The sequence below is a fragment of the Phascolarctos cinereus genome, unplaced genomic scaffold (genome assembly GCF_003287225.1).
Source record: "Phascolarctos cinereus isolate Bilbo 61053 unplaced genomic scaffold, phaCin_HiC Scaffold_4;HRSCAF=312, whole genome shotgun sequence".
Lineage (NCBI taxonomy): Eukaryota > Metazoa > Chordata > Mammalia > Diprotodontia > Phascolarctidae > Phascolarctos > Phascolarctos cinereus.
In genome coordinates this window covers 716,444,750-716,462,545 of record NW_027555847.1, presented here as the reverse complement: position 1 = coordinate 716,462,545, position 17,796 = coordinate 716,444,750, and the positions used below count along the sequence as shown (strand labels likewise).

The window sequence follows — 17,796 nt, the reverse complement described above, 5'->3', positions numbered from 1 at the left end:
GAGAGGTGTTTGGGCTCGATGTCATGGGCATTATAGAGCTTTTGCTGAGATCTGTGTCTGGGAGCGTCATCCCCTCCCCCTGGCACAGGTAGGAACATGCCTGCCCAGAACCTTCCGTGGCTCCCAGGTGCCTGTGGGACAAAATGCCAATTCCTCACTTCCCCAGGCTGGTTCCCTGCCTTTCCAGCCTTGATGGTGTCTTCTGTGGTGGTAGCCTGACACGGCCTTTCCCTTTATCTGTGCCTTTGACTGGATCTCCCCACTGCCCAGAGCACACACTTCCCACCTCCACCTCTTAGACCTTCCAGCTTTCTTCACTTCATTTCAGGTGCCCCCTCTTAGGGGAGCCCGTGGTGGACCTCACCATTGTTTTCTCCCTCCTTCCGCTACTTCTCGCAGGACCTACTGTCTCTCCCCAGCCGATGGGGAGCCCCTTAAAGGCTGGCTGCCCCTAGGGTTTGATGAAGGCCTGGCACAGGACAGGCACTTCATAATGGGCCGTGCCAGCGTGGGTTCAGAGCTCTCTCCGAGCAAGGTCTTGGGGGTGGGGGTTGGTGGCTGTTGCTGTTTTGTTTCTGATCCTCCTCCATTCTGGTGTTTTTCAGAGTCCCTCGAGCCCACGTATCAGCAGCTTCAGAAGATGAAACTGGACAAGAGCCCCTTTGTGGTGGTGTCTGTGGTTGGCCAGGAGCTGCTGACGGCTGGCCATCACGGTGCCTCTGTGGTGGTCTTGGAAGCCGCGCTGAAGATTGGCACTTGCAGCCTGAAGCTCAGAGGCTCTGTTTTCTCTGCCCTGAGCAGCGCCTACTGGTCCCTGGGCAACACAGAGAAAAGCACCAGCTATATGCAACAAGACCTGGATGTAGCCAAGACCTTAGGTACGGGTCCAAGGGCCTTCAGGTCTTTGGGGGATTCTTGTAGAGCAGCTGGGAAATTCATCCATAAACATTTATTGAGTGCCTCCTGTGCGCCTGGCTGAGGAGCCTGAGGATTCACAACAGTCCTCTTGGCTGGCCTGAGGGGCACAGGTCTCACTGGTTTTCATGTAACCCACACCACGATTCTAAGAAGAGGGAGGTGACACAGGGTTTCTGTTCTCCTTGGAGACTTGAGTTCATCAGTGAAAGTGACAAGTTTAGATGGGATGGGCCTTTTGTCCCCATCTCCTTCCTTTTTCCTGCTAAAGCAGCTGTCATCTAGATAATCTGAGGGTTGGTTGCAGGGAGTTGGGAATCAGGTGGGCAGACTCGCAGTGCTGAGCATTGGCCTGTTTTTCGCCCCGCAGGCACCCCAGATCTCAGTCTACCCTTCCGTGACAGAGCCGTGTTTGGAAGGGGATTAGCCCTCAGCCCCTGTCCTTCCCATCTCTTCTATATTCAGAGGATGTCATTGAAGGGGCTTTTACTTGTCTAATGAGGAAATACTGCCCCACGACAACAGAAGTGCTCGGCTTGAGCGTGGATCTGTGGGATTTGGGCTCTGTGTCGGTGCCGTTTGTGCGTGTCTGTGTCTGCTGGCTTTGCTGTCCTCAGGAGCGTCTCAGAGCAAACAGCTATAGCAGGGCTGCCGTGGGCTGGCACCTGCGACCTTCAGTTCAGCAAGCATTGAGTGCCTACTGCGCGCAAGGCTGTGGCCTGAGAAGCCTTTCTAACAGCTGGCTCTGCTGAATTTTGTAGAATCTTAGACCCAAACAAGGACTGAGAGAGAAAGGAATGTTTGCTAACGTGTTTAAGTTCGAATGCCTGAAGAGGCCTGCTGCTCAAGGGTCATTGGCAGAGCGGTGAGGGGGCTCACAGAGCATCTGGCCTGTGTCAAGGCATTTAACCTCCCGTTTCCTGGACGCCTAAGCCCCTCACTGGGCCCGTGTGTTGTGATCTTAGCGGCTGAGAGTTCCTTGTGCAGGGCTGAGTTCTGTGCCCTTTCTGGCCAGGGTCATTGGAAGGAGAAGATCATTCTTCCAAGAGATAGCAAATTAAGGCTTAGACTTCATGGAGAAAGTCAGTAGTTCTTTCGTCGGGGTGTCCTTGAGAGATGACCCTGCGTGTCGGGCCTCACAAAAGCTATCTGTCTGCTTCTCTGCCACCAGGTGACCAGACGGGCGAATGCCGAGCTCATGGGAATCTGGGCTCCGCATTCTTCTCCAAAGGAAATTATCGAGAGGCTCTCACTAATCACCGACATCAGCTGGTGCTGGCCATGAAGCTTAAGGACCGAGAGGTAGGAAGTCTGTTTACAGAGGGGCTGAGGTTCCTGGCTACCCCGCCCCCACCCCAGGGACTTGGAATGTTGCTTCTGCCCAGGGTGTGCAGGGCAGGCCGGGTTGCTCTTCCTCTCTGAAACATGTGCACAATTCTCCTTAATTGTGGTTTAGAATAGAGACCACCCTAAAGTCTTCCTTCAGCAGAGATCCATCCTTTCTTTTTGACATCAGGGCCTGTTGGCTGTTTCTTTGGACGCTTTGTGAAGCCAGTGTCATGCAGGAACCGTGGGAGTTCAGGAGAGAGACATCTGAATTACAGCTGAGGCGTGAGGCTTGTAGTAACAGCTCACACTCAGCTGTTGTGACCTCAGGAGAGGATTAATGCTCCTAATGGGGAGAGAAGCTTGGACAGTGGGTAGGAAGGTGCCCATGAATCAAGGGTGGGCATCAGGAGAAATCATTCGTAAACATGTTTGCATTTCACAGGTTTGCTCTCAGCCCTCATTAAAGGGTATTACATTAGTAACACGATTTACAGTCATGCTTTAGTCATCTGTTATCCCAGCTATTCTGAACCCAGAAGAACTATCGATCACAAAGCCTCTGCACGAAGCTTATGAGCTTCAGGCAGGGGCAGGGGCCCAGGCCCTCGGCCAGAGCCTGTTTGTTCTAACTCTGTTTCTGAATTTGGTAGATCACAGTCGATTAGAAAGCAGACAGGAGGGAGAGAAGCATATCGGCAGCATTAAGGGGAGCTGTTTGCTGGGTGAGAGGAGAGAGAAAAGCTGTCAAAAGCCGGTATGAGCATTCTCTGAAGCATGCTGGACGGCGGTGGCTGAGCAAGCCACGGCAAGGTCTGCCCCCTCACCAGCCCTAGAGCCAGCACTCACCCATAGCGTCGGGCAATGCGTGACCGATGTTTGTGACAGAGATGACTCAGAGCCTGCTAGAAGTGAGACGACGTTCAAGGCACGGCATTTCAGAAGGCAGGGAGGTGTGCGTGTAACGCTTTGCAGAGAGATTTCCCTCACAAATGGTTAAAATCAAAGAAAAAGTCATGGTGGTTTAAGTATAAACATCCAAGCCGGAGCACCATTCTTTCTTCATGTGCAGCTGATTCTGTGGAAATATCAGATAAATGAGATGTTGATCTGTTACTAAAACCTCAAACCATAGATTTTCACTGGCTTAAGCAGAAGGAGCTATGCCCTGATTAATGGCAAAGAAGTATTAATTTAACAATTGGTGTTTTTAAAAAAGAAAGAAAAAGAAGGCAAATGTTACTGATTTTCTTTTATCTTCACAGTAGGGCATTTCATTATGGTCAGTGTTATCTAGGCTCTCTAAATCTCTGCCTTTGTATATTTTCAGCAAATCAGTGAATTCTAAGGACCAGAGGGACACTGAGAGGTCATCTGGACCAGTCCTCTCCTTTGGCGCGGGCCCCCCCACCCCCCATCAGCCTGGACTAATGCATTGCTAATTCAGGTTTTAAAGACGTGGAAGAAGAAAATTCAACAACTTGCTGTGCAGGAGGCTCTTCCCTTCTAGCTGCTGGGCGCTTGCTTGTAGGGATGGTTAAGCCCATTTCCCTTCCTCTGTTCTGTGGGGAGCTGGAGAACAGCTGACTGCCTTTATGCAAGGTCTTGGGCTGCTCTCTCTCCATTCTGAAAGAAATACCAATCGGTCCTTGCTCAGAGATTCCATTTATTGCAACTTGGATCATCTTGACTGCTCTGCTGTGGGCCTTTTCCACTTTCTCTGGGGGCCTCTGACGTTGGAAAGCCTTGATCAGTGCGTAGGATTTCAGTAATTGCCTGAACAGTGTGTGTCCAGGATGCTTGCACGTGGTCCAGCTTTGTTTTGCCGCTTCCTCTTTAGTCCTAGCCCCTCCACTTACTAGCTAGACACCTCCGCCCTGTGAGCCTGTTTCTATATCTGTGCAGTGGTGTGACACTGTTCATACTGCACCTATCGCTGGTGTGATGGGCGAGTGTGATGCTTTGTTTCACGGGCTGCCTTATTGCTGTTCTGTGTCCCAGGGATTCCGCTTTTCCCTGTCCTCTGCAGTGTACAACCTTGCACACTCCCATTTACATGCCAATCCTCAATTTTTTTCTGGCCATTTTCCCAAATCTTCAAGGTGGCCTTTGAGTGGGGAGCTTTCCTTCCAGAGCCTCATTGACAGCCTTGACTTCCTTGCTGGCACCTCAGTTTACATAAACACCTGCCCTGATGCTGCAGGTGGTGGAGGGAGTGGCACTCGGGGTTAGAATGTGGAGAAGAATTCTGAGTGCTCACCGACCCAGAGATGCTGCAGGTGGGCAGAACAAGGCAGGACTGTTTGTCCCTCCACTGTGGATCCAGTACACCCCGTTTCTCCCATAGAATAACGTTAATGGCAACCATGACCTGTGCGTGAAGATATTGCCCGTGTTACATACATGTACATCTCTGTGTGTGTACACACATATGAAATATGTACACATATTAGAATCAATGCACATCAGCATTAGAAGGAACTCGGGGGCAGAAAATCACAGGCTGTTGGGACTACAGGTCGGGCTATGGCATTAGACAGACAAGGGGGCTGCTGCCCAGAGAGAGGGAGGAACTTGTCTGCAGTCACACAGCAAATGAGCAGCAGAGCCAAGCTGTCACATCATGTCTTCCTCTGGTCTACGTGGTGAGCCAGGCCTTCTTCATCCGCTCCCCCCTTGGTTGGGTTCTTGGATTCAGGAACATAATATGGGGAAGAAAGCCCAGCATCTGGACTCCAGGGTGGCCTTTTTTTTTTTTCTCCTCAGTTTTGTGACGTCAGTTGGGGTTTTCTTGGCAAAGATACTGGAGTGGTCTGCCATTTCCTCATCCAACTCATTTTACAAGTGAGGAAACTGAGGCAATGAGGGTAGAGTGATTGGCTCAGGATCACATAGCTAATAAGGATTTGAGGCTGGATTCTAACTCAGATCCTCCCAGTTCCAGGCCAGCACTCCATCTATTACACCGCCTCACTGCCCTGGGCCCCAAGGACCAGGGTTTAAATCATGACTGCCATGCACTCCCTGTGTGAGCTTGAGCAGATTATGTTTCCTTACAGTTTCCTTGCTGTAAAATGAGGGAGGCTCAGATGGGCAAAAACAACAAAAAACAAAAGCCGTAAATGTTAGAGGGGCTGGAGACAGGCAGGCGCGCAGACAGACTTTTGGTAGAGCTGCAAATTGGTCCATCTGTTTTGGGAAATTTGAAATTATACTAAAAAAAAGGCATTAAACTGTCTATAGCCTTTGATCCAGCAGTAACAGTGCTAGGCACGGACCCCTAAGGAGTCCAAGACAGAAGCAAAGGTCTCCTAACAAACAAAAATATTGAGGAAAGCAGGCCCAGAGGAGGAGGAAAGCAGCGACTGAACACGTTTTGTACTTGAATGTGATGAATGATGAAGCTGGAACACTCAGAGATGCTTGGGAAGAACTGTGTGAGACAATGCACCATGATGGAAGCAGAAGCAGGCTGGTTGTCAGAGCTCAGAGATGTCAGTGAAACCCCAGAGCAGGACATGGGAGCATGGCACAGGGCAGGGACCTGCCAGTGTTCCAGGCCCGGCTGGAGAAGCCTGCCTTCTTCCTCTCCACAGAGATGCTGAAGGCCGGGGGTGCCGAGTGAGGCCTGTCCTCTCACCCAGGGGCCCTGCTTTGATTTGTGTTACCACATCCTACTGATGTGTCACAGGGGAGGCTGGGAGAACACATTAGGAGGTGACCGCAAGGTGAAAGAAGATAAGAGAGGAGAGGGGAGGGGAGAGAAAGAGTGCAAGAGGGAGGAGAGGAAAGAAGAGAGAAGAGGGGGAGGGGAGGAGAGGGGAGGGGAAGGGAGAGAAGGGGTGGAAAAGAGAGAGGAAGGGAAGAGAGGAATGAAGAGGGAAAAGGGGAGGGGAGGAGAGGGGAGGGGAGGGGGAGAGAAAGAGTGGAAGAGGGAGGAGAGGAAAGAAGAGAGAAGAGGGGGAGGAGAGGAGAGGGGAGGGGAAGGGGAGGAGAGGAGAGGGGAGAGATGGAGCAGAAAAGAGAGGGGAAGAGAAGAAAGGAATGAAGAGGGGAGAGGAGAGGGGAGGAATAAGAGCAGAGAGCCCACCAGAGGCACTCCCAATGGGGGATTGGCTTGGAGGACCCCTATGGAGGACCCCTCCTTAGGTCAAATGAGGGATCCACTCTTGCTGCTGCCAAACCTCTTTATCATCCCGACCTTTGAGCACCTGTGGTTTTTGCTCCAGAAGGTATTTCTTCCAGCGCTTTGAGGTAGAAGACAATCCCTTCTCTCCAAATTGTTTTGTTCCTGTCCCACTTTCCATTTCTTTCTTTTTGGTTTTAAAAGCAGGATCATGTGAACTTTCTGTGAGTTGGTCATGGTCATGTTGGCCCTGGCTCTGAAGGGCAGGTTGTTGGGGGACGACAATCACACGAGTGCTTCGCTTGAAGGCTTTGTGATTTCCTTAGTGTGGGCAATGGTGCTCCTCCAGCACACCCTCTCTCTGGAAGGATAGTGGATTGATCCTCACAATAACCCTCCTAGGAAGGTGATGTTATTTTTCCCTTTTATAGATGAGGAAACTGAGGCAGTCAGAGATGGAGTGATTCTGAGGTAGGATTTGAACCAACATCGTCTTGACTCCTAACCCAGCATCCTTCCTCCCTTCTTACCTGTCTGCCATTAGAAACAGTCACCAAAATTGTGTAAAGGAAACACTTTCCTTGTCCTTGCGTCCATTCGATTTCTTTATAAGAAGCACTGGCTTTGGAGCTAGGGGACCTATGTTCAAATCCTGACTTTACCCCCATCTCTTAGTATCCCAAACTTTCTAGGGGTTGCTAGGTAACTCTGTGGCTAGAGCATTAAGCTTAGAGTAAAGAAGACCTGGCCCAGACACTTACTAGCTGTGTGACCCTAGGCAAATCACTTAACTTCAGTTTCCTCAATTGTAAAATAAGGATAATAATAGCACCTACCTCCCAGGATTATAGTGAGGATCAAATGAGATAATGCCTTGCACACAGTAAGTACTATATACATGTTAACATCACTACTACTACTGCTACCACTACTGCCACCACTACTACTACTCCTACTGCTGCTGCCGCTGCTGTGCCATACTTACTTGTCCTTGGACAAGTCAACGAAAGAGTCCTTACCAGCTCTCTGTGTGTAATGCTTTGTGGGCCCAAAGTGCTTGTCTTTGTCCTCTCAGTGAGTCCTCACCACAGCCCTGTAAAGGAAGGAATGTGAGGATTCTTAATCCATTTTACAGATGAGGAGACCAAGGCTCAAAGGTGCAATGATAGACCCACTGTCAAGCCAGGTAATGAGGAGAAGGGCTTGGCCTCCAGCCTCTTCCCTGGGCTGCAGAGCCCGCAGGGCCTAGGCTCCTGACTGAGGAGCCAACATCAGCTGGTTCCCAAGTCTTTCGATCTCTGTTACTTGCCCTACTGCCAATGGGGAAACTTCACATTTTATAGGAGTGATTTCTTTTGATCCCATTAATGCCTAAAACCTTTAATAATGAAATTTTATCTATAAGACTTATGAAGAAAGGGACTTAATCATCACAGTCCCAAATTTATCACACATCTGGGTTCTTAATTAGCAGTTATTGACAAAAAATGGCTTCTTGGATTTTTGAGAAAGCTGAGCTCCTGGATTTCCTGTAGGATGTAACCGCAGGAAATTAATTTGACGCTTTCTGATGACATCATCTTGACCACAGCGCTTCCTCCAAACACAATGCTGTTTTTCTTGGCCTGTTCTGCAGACATTTTTATACCATGTATATTATTATAAAGTTAGCAATCGCACTGATGTGAATTCCACCCAAAGGTTTTTGTGTGCGCGACTGTAATGAGGTAATTGTTTGACTTCCAGTAGTCCAGGAGGTTGGGTTAAAAGGTAAAAATGTGCCTTTGTACCAGAGAGCTGGGTCCTCCCAGGGAATATTAGGTTCAGAAGCCAAAGGCTTGGCAACCTTTCCAGCAATGTGTGTGTCACAGGCTTCTGTGAAACAAATAGGATTGTCAGGCGAGTGACTCCCTCTGACCAGGCAGGCCTGGGACTCAATGGGAGAAATCGGTCAATAATGCTGGTGGGGCCTGGGTTTCTTTATTTTCCTCTATGTCCTTGGTATCATAAATCAGGTGGCTGGGACCTTTGGGGGTTGTTTCAGAGAAAAAAAAGCCTTTCCTCCCTGCTGATGAAATGGCATGTTCTTTAGAATGACTTATGCTGTCCGTGAGATACATAAGCAAGGCATTCTGCCCTCAGAAATACTCTCCTGCAGAAGGGAAATGGCGATGCCGCCTCTGCTTCTGGCCACTCTGTTAAGTAACTGGGAGTCCCTTAGCAGGGAGCTGTTTGGGGGGAAATTGGGGCTGGGGGCAGGGCAGGAAGGGATTAGGCTCAGTTACATTCCTCCTGGTGAACAGGGCCATCTCTGGAGGCAGGATAACACAGGCCTCTGCCTCCTCCCCTGAAAACCCAGCACAGAAGCATTTCTGTCCAGAAGAAAACAAATTAAAGTGAATGTCCAGGGCCACACTGAAGTGGAAAATGGGTCACAAAAGGACACTGTCCTGATGACAGTGTGCTGTGATACTCTGTCCTGCTGTAGTACATTGTGGTCACCAAGTATGTGGTGTCCATTATCTCATTTAAACCCTACTAGGATGCTCAGAGGTACATGCTGTAGGGATTCTCATTATTCTTATTTTGTGGAAAAGGAAAAATGGGTTCTTGAATTCTTAGGACTAAAAAAGACCATACATAGTCCAAGCTTCTCATTTTAACCCGTAAGGAAACTGAGGCTCAGGGAGATAAGGTTACTCACCCAAGGTTGCCCAGCTAGTTAGTGGCTGCCAGGGTCAGGGCCAGTTCTCTGTCCGCTAGGCCACACTGCCTTTTGATGCTGAAAGCAGTAGGTCCTTTTAGTTCAACTGAAGAGAGTGACACCCAGCTTAACTAATGAGGAACAAGAGAACAGGAGACAGGGACCAGAGGGAGGACATTAGGGCTGCTCGCCCTGGGACCAAGGCTGATCTCTTCAGACTTGGGGAGCCCATCGACCCCCCTCACACTGGGCTTGAGCCTGGCACCTCCAAAGGGTGCTGGAAAAGAGGGAAGGAAGAGATAGAATGATTTGGCTGACTCTGGCATGAGGCTCTTCAGGGTCCGCAGAAATGGTCTCGGACCCCTGACTTTGTACTTCAGGGAAGCTTGCTCAGCTGAGGGGTCATGGCAGCTCTGAGGTTGGAATGGCTGCAGTGTTTCATAGAGAAGGGGGTGTTGGCTTGGTTCCCATCTCACACCCCTCAGACCTGCAAGTGGGAAGCTTGTGGACAGAGAAGATCCAATCCTCAGAACTCCAGGGGCTCCTTGTTACCTGCAGGACCAAAGCCAGCATCCACAGTCTGGCTTTACAAGCCTGGCCTCACCCGGACCCTCCCCCCAGACACCGTCCGAAGCAGCCTCGCTGCCACCCTGGCCCACGAGCCTTGGCATTCTCGGGGGCCTGGATTCCCTGGTGCCCGTCAGGAGCCACTTTCTGCCAAAAGCCGGCTGCAGCTCCCCGTTCTGTCTGGCACGTGTCCTTCTTCATGGGTTGTCTCCGTCACTGGACCTCACTGGATGCTGGGCCAGGGCAGGGCCTGAGTTTTCACCTTCGTTTCCTTGCACTGTGCCTGGCACACGGTAAGAGCTGATGAATGAGTGGTGGCCCTTGTTGAATGAGGAGGCAGCAGGCCTGTGGGAAAGAGAAGACCAGGCCTGGAAAGCAGAGGCCTTTAGAGACTGTGCATGCTGTGAGGGCTGGGTCGTGAAACCTTGTCCCCGACTCCTCTGTTCAAGAGTCTTTGCATCCAGGCCTGTACCAGATGCTGGGGACGAAACGATTTCTGCCCCCCTCTACACACCCCCCCCCCATCTTGCATTCTATTTGGGGAATAGACACAAGGCAATTCACCAGGGAAAGGCAGCTCCTGGAGAGGGGTGGGGCACCCCTGGAGGACCCCAAGCATTGTAAGAGGCAGAGCTGAGGGGGGCAGCTAGGTGGCACAGTGGACGGAGCACCGGCCCTGAAGTCAGGAGGACCTGAGTTCAAATCCGGCCTCAGACCAGACACTTGACATGTACTAGCTGTGTAACCCTGGGCAAGTCACTTAACCCCAATTGCCTAAAAATTAAAAAAAAAAAGAGGTGGAGCTGAGGAGGGAGGACATCGAAGTCTACTGTGATCTCTGTATTTCTGTGTGTCCTTTGATAGCCTCAGACTGTGTAAAATAGCTTAACATTTTTGGAGCGTATTTGTGTGTGTGCATGCGCATGTGTGTGTATGTGTGTGTGCTTTATGTAGCACTTTAAGACTGGCAAAATCCTTGACAAACGTGATCCCACTTGGTAGATGCAGTTTCTATCCCCATTTTACAGATGAGGAAACAGGCTGGCAGAGGTGAAGTGACTTCCCTGGGGTCCCACAGTCACTACATGTCTGAGGACAGGTTTGAACTCGGATCTTCCTGACCCTAGCTGCCTGCTCTGCACCCATTCTTTCCAGGCACAGGGGACAGACAGCGTGTGCAGAGACAGAGATGGAGCCTGAGATGAAATGTTGAGGAATAGAAGACAAGGCTCAGTTGGTTGGACTGTAGAGTGTAATACATCTGAAAGGGAGCCTGGAAGTGGGTTGTGTAGGGCTTTCAATGTCAAGTTAGCCAACATTTATTAAGCACCTCCTATGTGCCAGGCCCTGGGCTAAGCGCTAGGGCTGCCAAGAAAGGCAGAAGACAATCCCTGCCCTCAAGGAGCTTACAGTCTAGTGGGGGAGACAAGATGGAGACAGCTGGGCAAACAAGATGGAAAATGTGATGCGCTGGAGGTGGCCTCAGAGACAAGGTCTCCTCACTTGAGGAGGACCACGAGGGGCTCCTTGCAGAAGATGGGACTAGAGCAGAGACACGAAGGAAGCCCAGGGAGAGCGGCATGTCCTTGTCCTGAGGAGCAAAGAAGCTAAGGGGGATCACCACAAGTGTGTCAGTGCCCAAAGAGAACGAGGAAGAACTGGATGAGAAGGGGAAGGAGCGAGGGACTGGGCCCCTGTGAAAGCACCTGCAAGGAGGAGCCGGGCACTGGACCAAGCCTCTTCCCACCAGGCCCACGAGAGGCTGGGGCTGTTCTGTTTTGCTCTTTTTCAAGGATGGAGAAGACAGTGGTAGGCCATATCATAAACGAATGGGAGGGGCAAAGACAAAATATTCCTAGCAGCTCCATTTAAAGGAATTGTTACCGAACAAGGGCTAGAGAGGATAGAAGAAAAAATGGAGAGTTTTGATTACATGATTGAAGCATTCACGCACACTAAAACTCGGGTGCGGTTAAAATTAGAAAGGAAGCAGTCAGCTGGGGGAAAAATCTTTTCCACATGTTTGTCTGATAAAGGTCTCACATCCAAGAAATGTAAGGAATTTATTCAAATTTATAAGAACAAGGTTTATTCCTCAGTAGATGAATGACCAAAGGACATGCACAGGCAGTTTTCAAAGGAAGAAACCCAAGCTATCAGACCACTAATAATTAGACAAATGCAAATGAAAGCAACATCCCACTCACCAAACTGCCAAAGATGACAAAAAGGGAAAGGGACAAATGTTGGAAGGGCTGTGGGAAAACAGGCACATGAATGCATTGTCAGTGGAGCTGTGAATCGGTCCATCGATTCTGGAAAGCAGTTTGGAACTCTGCCTCGAAGCAAGAACACCATTCTGCCCGTTCCCTAAAGAGATCAAAGACAGAAAAAAAGGACTCATATAGATACACAGAATATTAATAGCAGCTCTTTTTGAGTGGCAGAGACCTGGAAACTAAGGGGGTGCCCATCAGCTGGGGAATGGCTGAGCCAATTATGTTGTGGAATGATACTGTGCTATGAGAAAGGAACTGAAAAAATTTGAAGGACTTGTATGAACTGACACAGAGTAAATGATCAGAACAAGAGAACAGCAGTGATGGTAGGAAAAACCACTCTGGAACTCAGAAGACCAATGAAATGACAGTGACTCCACAGGACTGATGAAGTGTGTGACTCACCTCCTTACAGAGAGGAGCTACTACGACTGCTGCTTTTACTACTGTTATCACTGTCACTGTCACTGTCACTATCACTGCCACTGCTACTATTACTGTTACTACTACCTACTGTTTCTGTGACACTTTAAAGTTTACAAAGTGCTTCACATATGTTGCCTCATTTGATCTTTGCAACAGCCGTGTAAGGAGGTAGGTGCTGTTATTATGTCTGTTTTACACACAGGGAAACTCAGGCACAAAGAGGTTAAGTCATATAGCTAGTATAAGTCTCTGTAGTAGGATTTGAACTCAAGACTTCCTGACTCCAGATCCTGCAGTCTGTCTGTCATGCCATCCAGTTCCATTCATGATGCAGAATGAGGCGTACATTTTTAACATGGCCAATGTGAGAATTCTTTTTTTTACCATACCTATTTGTTACAAGAATTTTTTTCTTTTTTTCTTTCCAATGGAAGCATGGTGAGAGGGAGAGGGGGACTAGGGATGCCCCAATCCCAGAAAAAAAAATAAGAAGAGAACAGAAGGAAATTGCAGAAAAGCAATATAACTTTGAAAGTTTCATGTTGAATTTATTAAATGATTAAAAAGAGAAGCAAACTCTGTGTAATGGAAATTCGTAGTGTCATGTACAGCCCTTTCCTGTTCTGCAGTGTATATGGAAATGCTCGTTTATGTGGTGTTCTGTGAAGGTTAGAATAAAAATAAAATTAAATGAAAAAGTCTTCAAGGGCAGACTTCTGTACCTGTAGCTTGTGAAAATGAGGCTCCAGCTTCTAACTCCTTGTTGATTTTGGAGCCGTAACTGCCCCATTGGATATTCTGTACGGAAATGATTGTGAATGGGCAGCTGCCCATCCAGTGGTATTCTTTATTAACGTCTCTTTCACAAGCTCTTTAATGACTCTGTTCTTTGAGTCAAAATCAGTTTGTTGTTAGGAATTTAAATGAAATGCCAGACATTTGGTTTTAAGTGAAGTCAAACATGCATGGCTTTGGAGAGGGCTTTTCCAGGGGTGCTTCCACCCCAGACTAAGGAGAGACAATCTAAGTGTCACTTTAGAAAGGGTCCCGAGTCAGGCCGGCCTGATCTGCCACTTAAAAGCCTGAGTATTAGTGTGTGAAAGCTGAAATATACATGGGCTTGATGGTCACCAAAAGCCCTTTCACATGGAGTATCTCATCTGATCCTCTAGGCAGTTGCAATGTAAGTAGCTCACATATTCTTCCCTTTTTCACAGCTGAGCAAACTGTTCAGAAAAGTCACTTAAGCAGTGCGTTTCCAAGGTCATAAATGGTAGAGTTAAGATTCAAACCCAGATCCTTCGAATTCTTAAGTCTATCCTTTTTACAGAGGCCTTGAATGGTTCATTCCCTTCACTAATTCATAGCCATCCACATGCTACTCTGCTGATTCCCGAATAACCGGGTAGTGAAGGATAAATTTTCTGTGGCTGCAAAAGTAGTGCACTGTCTTGGTCTGAGCTAGCAAATTTTTCTCATCTCCTGAGACTTCATTTTTCACTCCAATCATCACAGTGTACAGAATGATTCTATCTCTTTCCTTCCTGTTCTTTACAAACTAATTCTATGGTTTTCTGGGAGGAGGAGTGAGGGGGGTTCCGTTGGGAAAGGTACATAATATAAAGACAAGAGACATCAATACAAACTTATTTTTTAAGAAATGAATTCACTTCTCTATCCACCTCCTTCAGGAAGTCTTTCCTGATTAGATCCTCTGTTCCATGACAGCCAACTGACTCATAACTTATGTGTATCCAGGCAGTGACCAAATTACAACTAGATTCTGTTTCAAAAGTTTTTTTTTTCTTTCTTATAAGTCATTGGTTTGAAATTCAAGACACAGTTCCTCATAGAAACCATATGATGAATAGTTTTTGGGTTCCCAGGTTAGCCCACAAAACCCTTGTATTCTAAGACATTAAACTCTAGTCCTGATAGTGGCCTGATCCTTTCTTCCTTCCTTCCTTCCTTCCTTCCTTCCTTCCTTCCTTCCTTCCTTCCTTCCTTCCTTCCTTCCTTCCTTCCTTCCTTCCTTCCTTCCTTCCTTCCTTCCTTCCTTTCTTTCTTCTTTCTTTCTTTCTTTCTTTCTTTCTTTCTTTCTTTCTTTCTTTCTTTCTTTCTTTCTTTCTTTCTGGCAATGGGGTTAAGTGACTTGCCCAGGGTCACACAGCTAGTAAGTGTTATGTGTCTGAGGCTGGATTTGAACTCAGGTCCTCCTGAATCCAGGGTCAGTGCTCTATCCATTGCGCCTCCTAGCTGCCCCTGGCCTGATCCTTTCTAAGCCCAGTTATGGGTATACTTACAGTCCAAAATCGTAGAACATTAGTGTTGGGGAAGATTTGGAAGATTTTTTTTAAAGGCAATTGGGATTAAGTGACTTGCCCAGGGTCACACAGCTAGTAAAAGTGTCAAGTGTTTGGTCTGAGGCCAGATTTGAACTCAGGTCCTCCTGACTTCAGGGCTGGTGCTCTATCTACTGTGCTACCTAGCTGTGCCTTGGAAGATTCTTTTTTGTTTGTTTGTTTGTTTTTTGTTTTTTGGCTAGGCAGTGGGGTTAAGTGACTTGCCCAGGGTCACACAGCTAGTAAGTGTTATGTGTCTGAGGTCAGATTTGAACTCAGGTCCTCCTGAATCTAGGGCCCATGCTCTATCCACTGCACCACCTAGCAGCCCCACCCTTGGAAGATTCTTGAGGCCAGCCCTTCCATTGTACAGATGAGGGACTGTGACCCGGAATATGAAAGGGGTTTGCCCTAGAGGAGTTACTGGTACTGGCAGAACCAGAGTGAGAACCGAGGCCAGGACTCATCCACTCCATCCCATCGCTTTCCGTAGACGTGCTGTTGGAGAGATGAATCTTGTCTTGAGGTTTCTCTAACCCCAAACAAGCATACAGCATCTCTTTCCTAGCTCTGTCTCTATCCTTTTTTCTATAAGAAAATGGAAATATTGAAGCCGGTGCAGCTGTGACACGTCAGTGCTGGAAAGGTCTTTCCCAGGAGCACGGAGATGCTGTGGCCACTGACACCGGCTGTTTTCTCTGCCCGGCCAGCCCGGGAGCCTGATGGACACGCAGCTGCTTCCGCTTGTCCTGGTTTTCTTGTTCCCCGACACCGTATCACCTTGTGCTTCCTGACGGGTGTTGCGGGGATCAGGCTTTGCCATGCGCGCAGGCTGCGGTAGCCCAGCTGGTGTCCCAGCCGCCACACGTTCTTGTAGGTGATCTGTCCCAGGCGGGAGGCGCGAGTCTGTGTTGTAACAATGTGAGGTCCGTTGTTACCCAGCTTTGAACACCTGGTACCTGTGAGTCAGAATTTATTTTTCTCATGTAGGTAACGAATAAGTAGTTCTGATAGATTGGCAATCGATTGTTTGTGAGTTAAGTGGTTAATGCAGAACTTAGCCCCAGGAACAAGCTTAGAGGATTTGACAGCTCAGAGTTGGGCTTGGTATCAGCAAGACTTGGGTTTGAATGCTACCGCTGACATTTATGCGTCCCAGAGTCTGAGCCTCAGGCACCTCCTGAAGCTTCTCTGCTAACTTCTAGAAGACTTGGGACCTGTTGGGAGAGGGACCTCCTAGCCCCCCACAGCATAGGTCCTCAGGGTGCTGATAGATTGTGGTTCCCTAGACTCATGTAGGAAGTGACTTGTCACAAAATAGATACCTTCATGCCACAGAGAGCAGAATTTGCTATTGTAAAAATACGCGCGTTGATTTTTGTTAAGTGCACCTTGTCGCCTCAACGCCCGCTGCCCGCAGTAGGCAGAGAAACCTAAGAGCCCTCGTGGTAGCGTGCTCCCCCCGCCCCCTCCTCCTGCTTGCCTTTAGCCCTGCTTTTCAGCCCACCCTTGGGAGACCCACCCTGGCCCTGCTTCCTCCCCAGCAGTGGCCTCTGAGGACTGGGAAAAGAAAGCTCTTGTCTCCAGAGTCCTTGGTATTGTCGGATGGTCCCGCCCCAGAAGCTAGGGGAGTCTGCTTCCCTCTGAAGGGCCGTGGGGTCTTTCTGTTTCACTGTCAGCTGAACACTCCTCCATATGTGACACCCCAGCCTCCAGTAGCATTGGACCTCCTTGAGAGCAGCCATCTTCCTTTTTCTGTGATTCCCACTCCTCCTCCGCTGGGCGTGGCTCCCAGGCCAGCCTGCCTCGCTCATCCCTCAATCCAACTTTGTCTAGAGTTCAAGCCTTTCCTTTTACCCTGGAGGCCCAGACATGGACAGAGCCTTCCTCAGCTCATCCTTTAGGTCTGGGGCAGAGCCAGAATTGGAAGCCAGGTCTCTCTGTCCCCCATGCCAGCCTTCTCTCCACAGCCCCGTCTCTTTGTTTTCTTCCCATTTAAGGTCAAATTCCTTCAACAGAGGTTTCTTCCAGTGCCTCATGGTGCTGCCTCTGGGCTCTTGGGATGTGCCAACAGAGAATCAGCTCTGGATGTCTCTACTGTGCCGATCAGGTCTTGAGAATCACTGCTGGGTCACCTCAGGGTCTTCTCTCTCTTCTGTACCCAGGCATGTGGTTTGCATCAGGCTCATACTCACTGCCTCACTCTGTCCCCTACCCTGGCACCCAGGCACACTTTTATTTATGGCTCACCTCTGAGGACTCCCCCCACCCCTGCCTCCAAAGGGGAATAAACAACGTGCTGAATGTACGATGTGAATGAGGTATGGAACAGGTTAATTTATTCCTGAGCAAAAAAAAAAATGCAACTCTAAACCACTATTGATTAGAGAAATGCAAATTAAAATAACTCTGAGGTACCACCTCACACATATCTGATTGGTTAATATGACAAAAAAGGAAAACGATAAATGTTGGAGAAGATGTGGGAAAATTGGAACACTAATACATTGTTGGTGGAAGTTGTGAACGGATTCAACCATTCTGGAAAGCAATTTGGAACTCTGCCCAGAGGGCTATAAAACTGTGCATGCCCTTTGATCCAGTAATAGCACTACTAGTCTGTATCCCAAAGAGATCATAAAAAAGGGAAAAGGACTCATATGTACAAAAATATTTAGAGCAGCTCTCTTGTGGCGGCCAAGAATTGGAAACTGAGGGGATGCCCGTCCATTGGGAATGGCTGAACAAGTTATGGTATGTGAATGGAATGGAATACCATTGTGCTAGAAGAAATGCTGAGCAGGCAGACTAAAGAAAAATCTGGAACTGATATGAACTGATGCTGAGTGAAGTGAGCAGAACCAGGAGAACATTGTACACAGTAACAGCCACGTTGTGCGATGACCAACTTTGATAGGCTTAGCTCTTCTCACCAATGCAGTGAACTAGGATAATTCCAAAAGATGCATGATGGGAAATGCTGTCCACCTCCAGAGTTTATGGAGTCTGAATGCAGTTCGAAGCAGACCATTTTCTCTTTTGTTATTGTTTTTTCTTTCTCATGGTTTTTCCCTTTTGTCCTGATTCTTCTTTCACAACATGACTAATGTG

At 48.5% G+C, this 17,796-nt stretch overlaps 1 protein-coding gene across 1 annotated transcript in view; it reads left to right on the top strand.

Moving 5' to 3' along the window:
• Window positions 1-17,796, top strand: part of TTC28 (tetratricopeptide repeat domain 28) — a 677,066-nt gene that overhangs the window by 383,906 nt on the left and 275,364 nt on the right. The window contains 2 exon segments of the mRNA XM_020996673.2: window positions 606-878; window positions 2,087-2,217. Coding sequence (XP_020852332.1) covers window positions 606-878; window positions 2,087-2,217 — 404 coding nt within the window.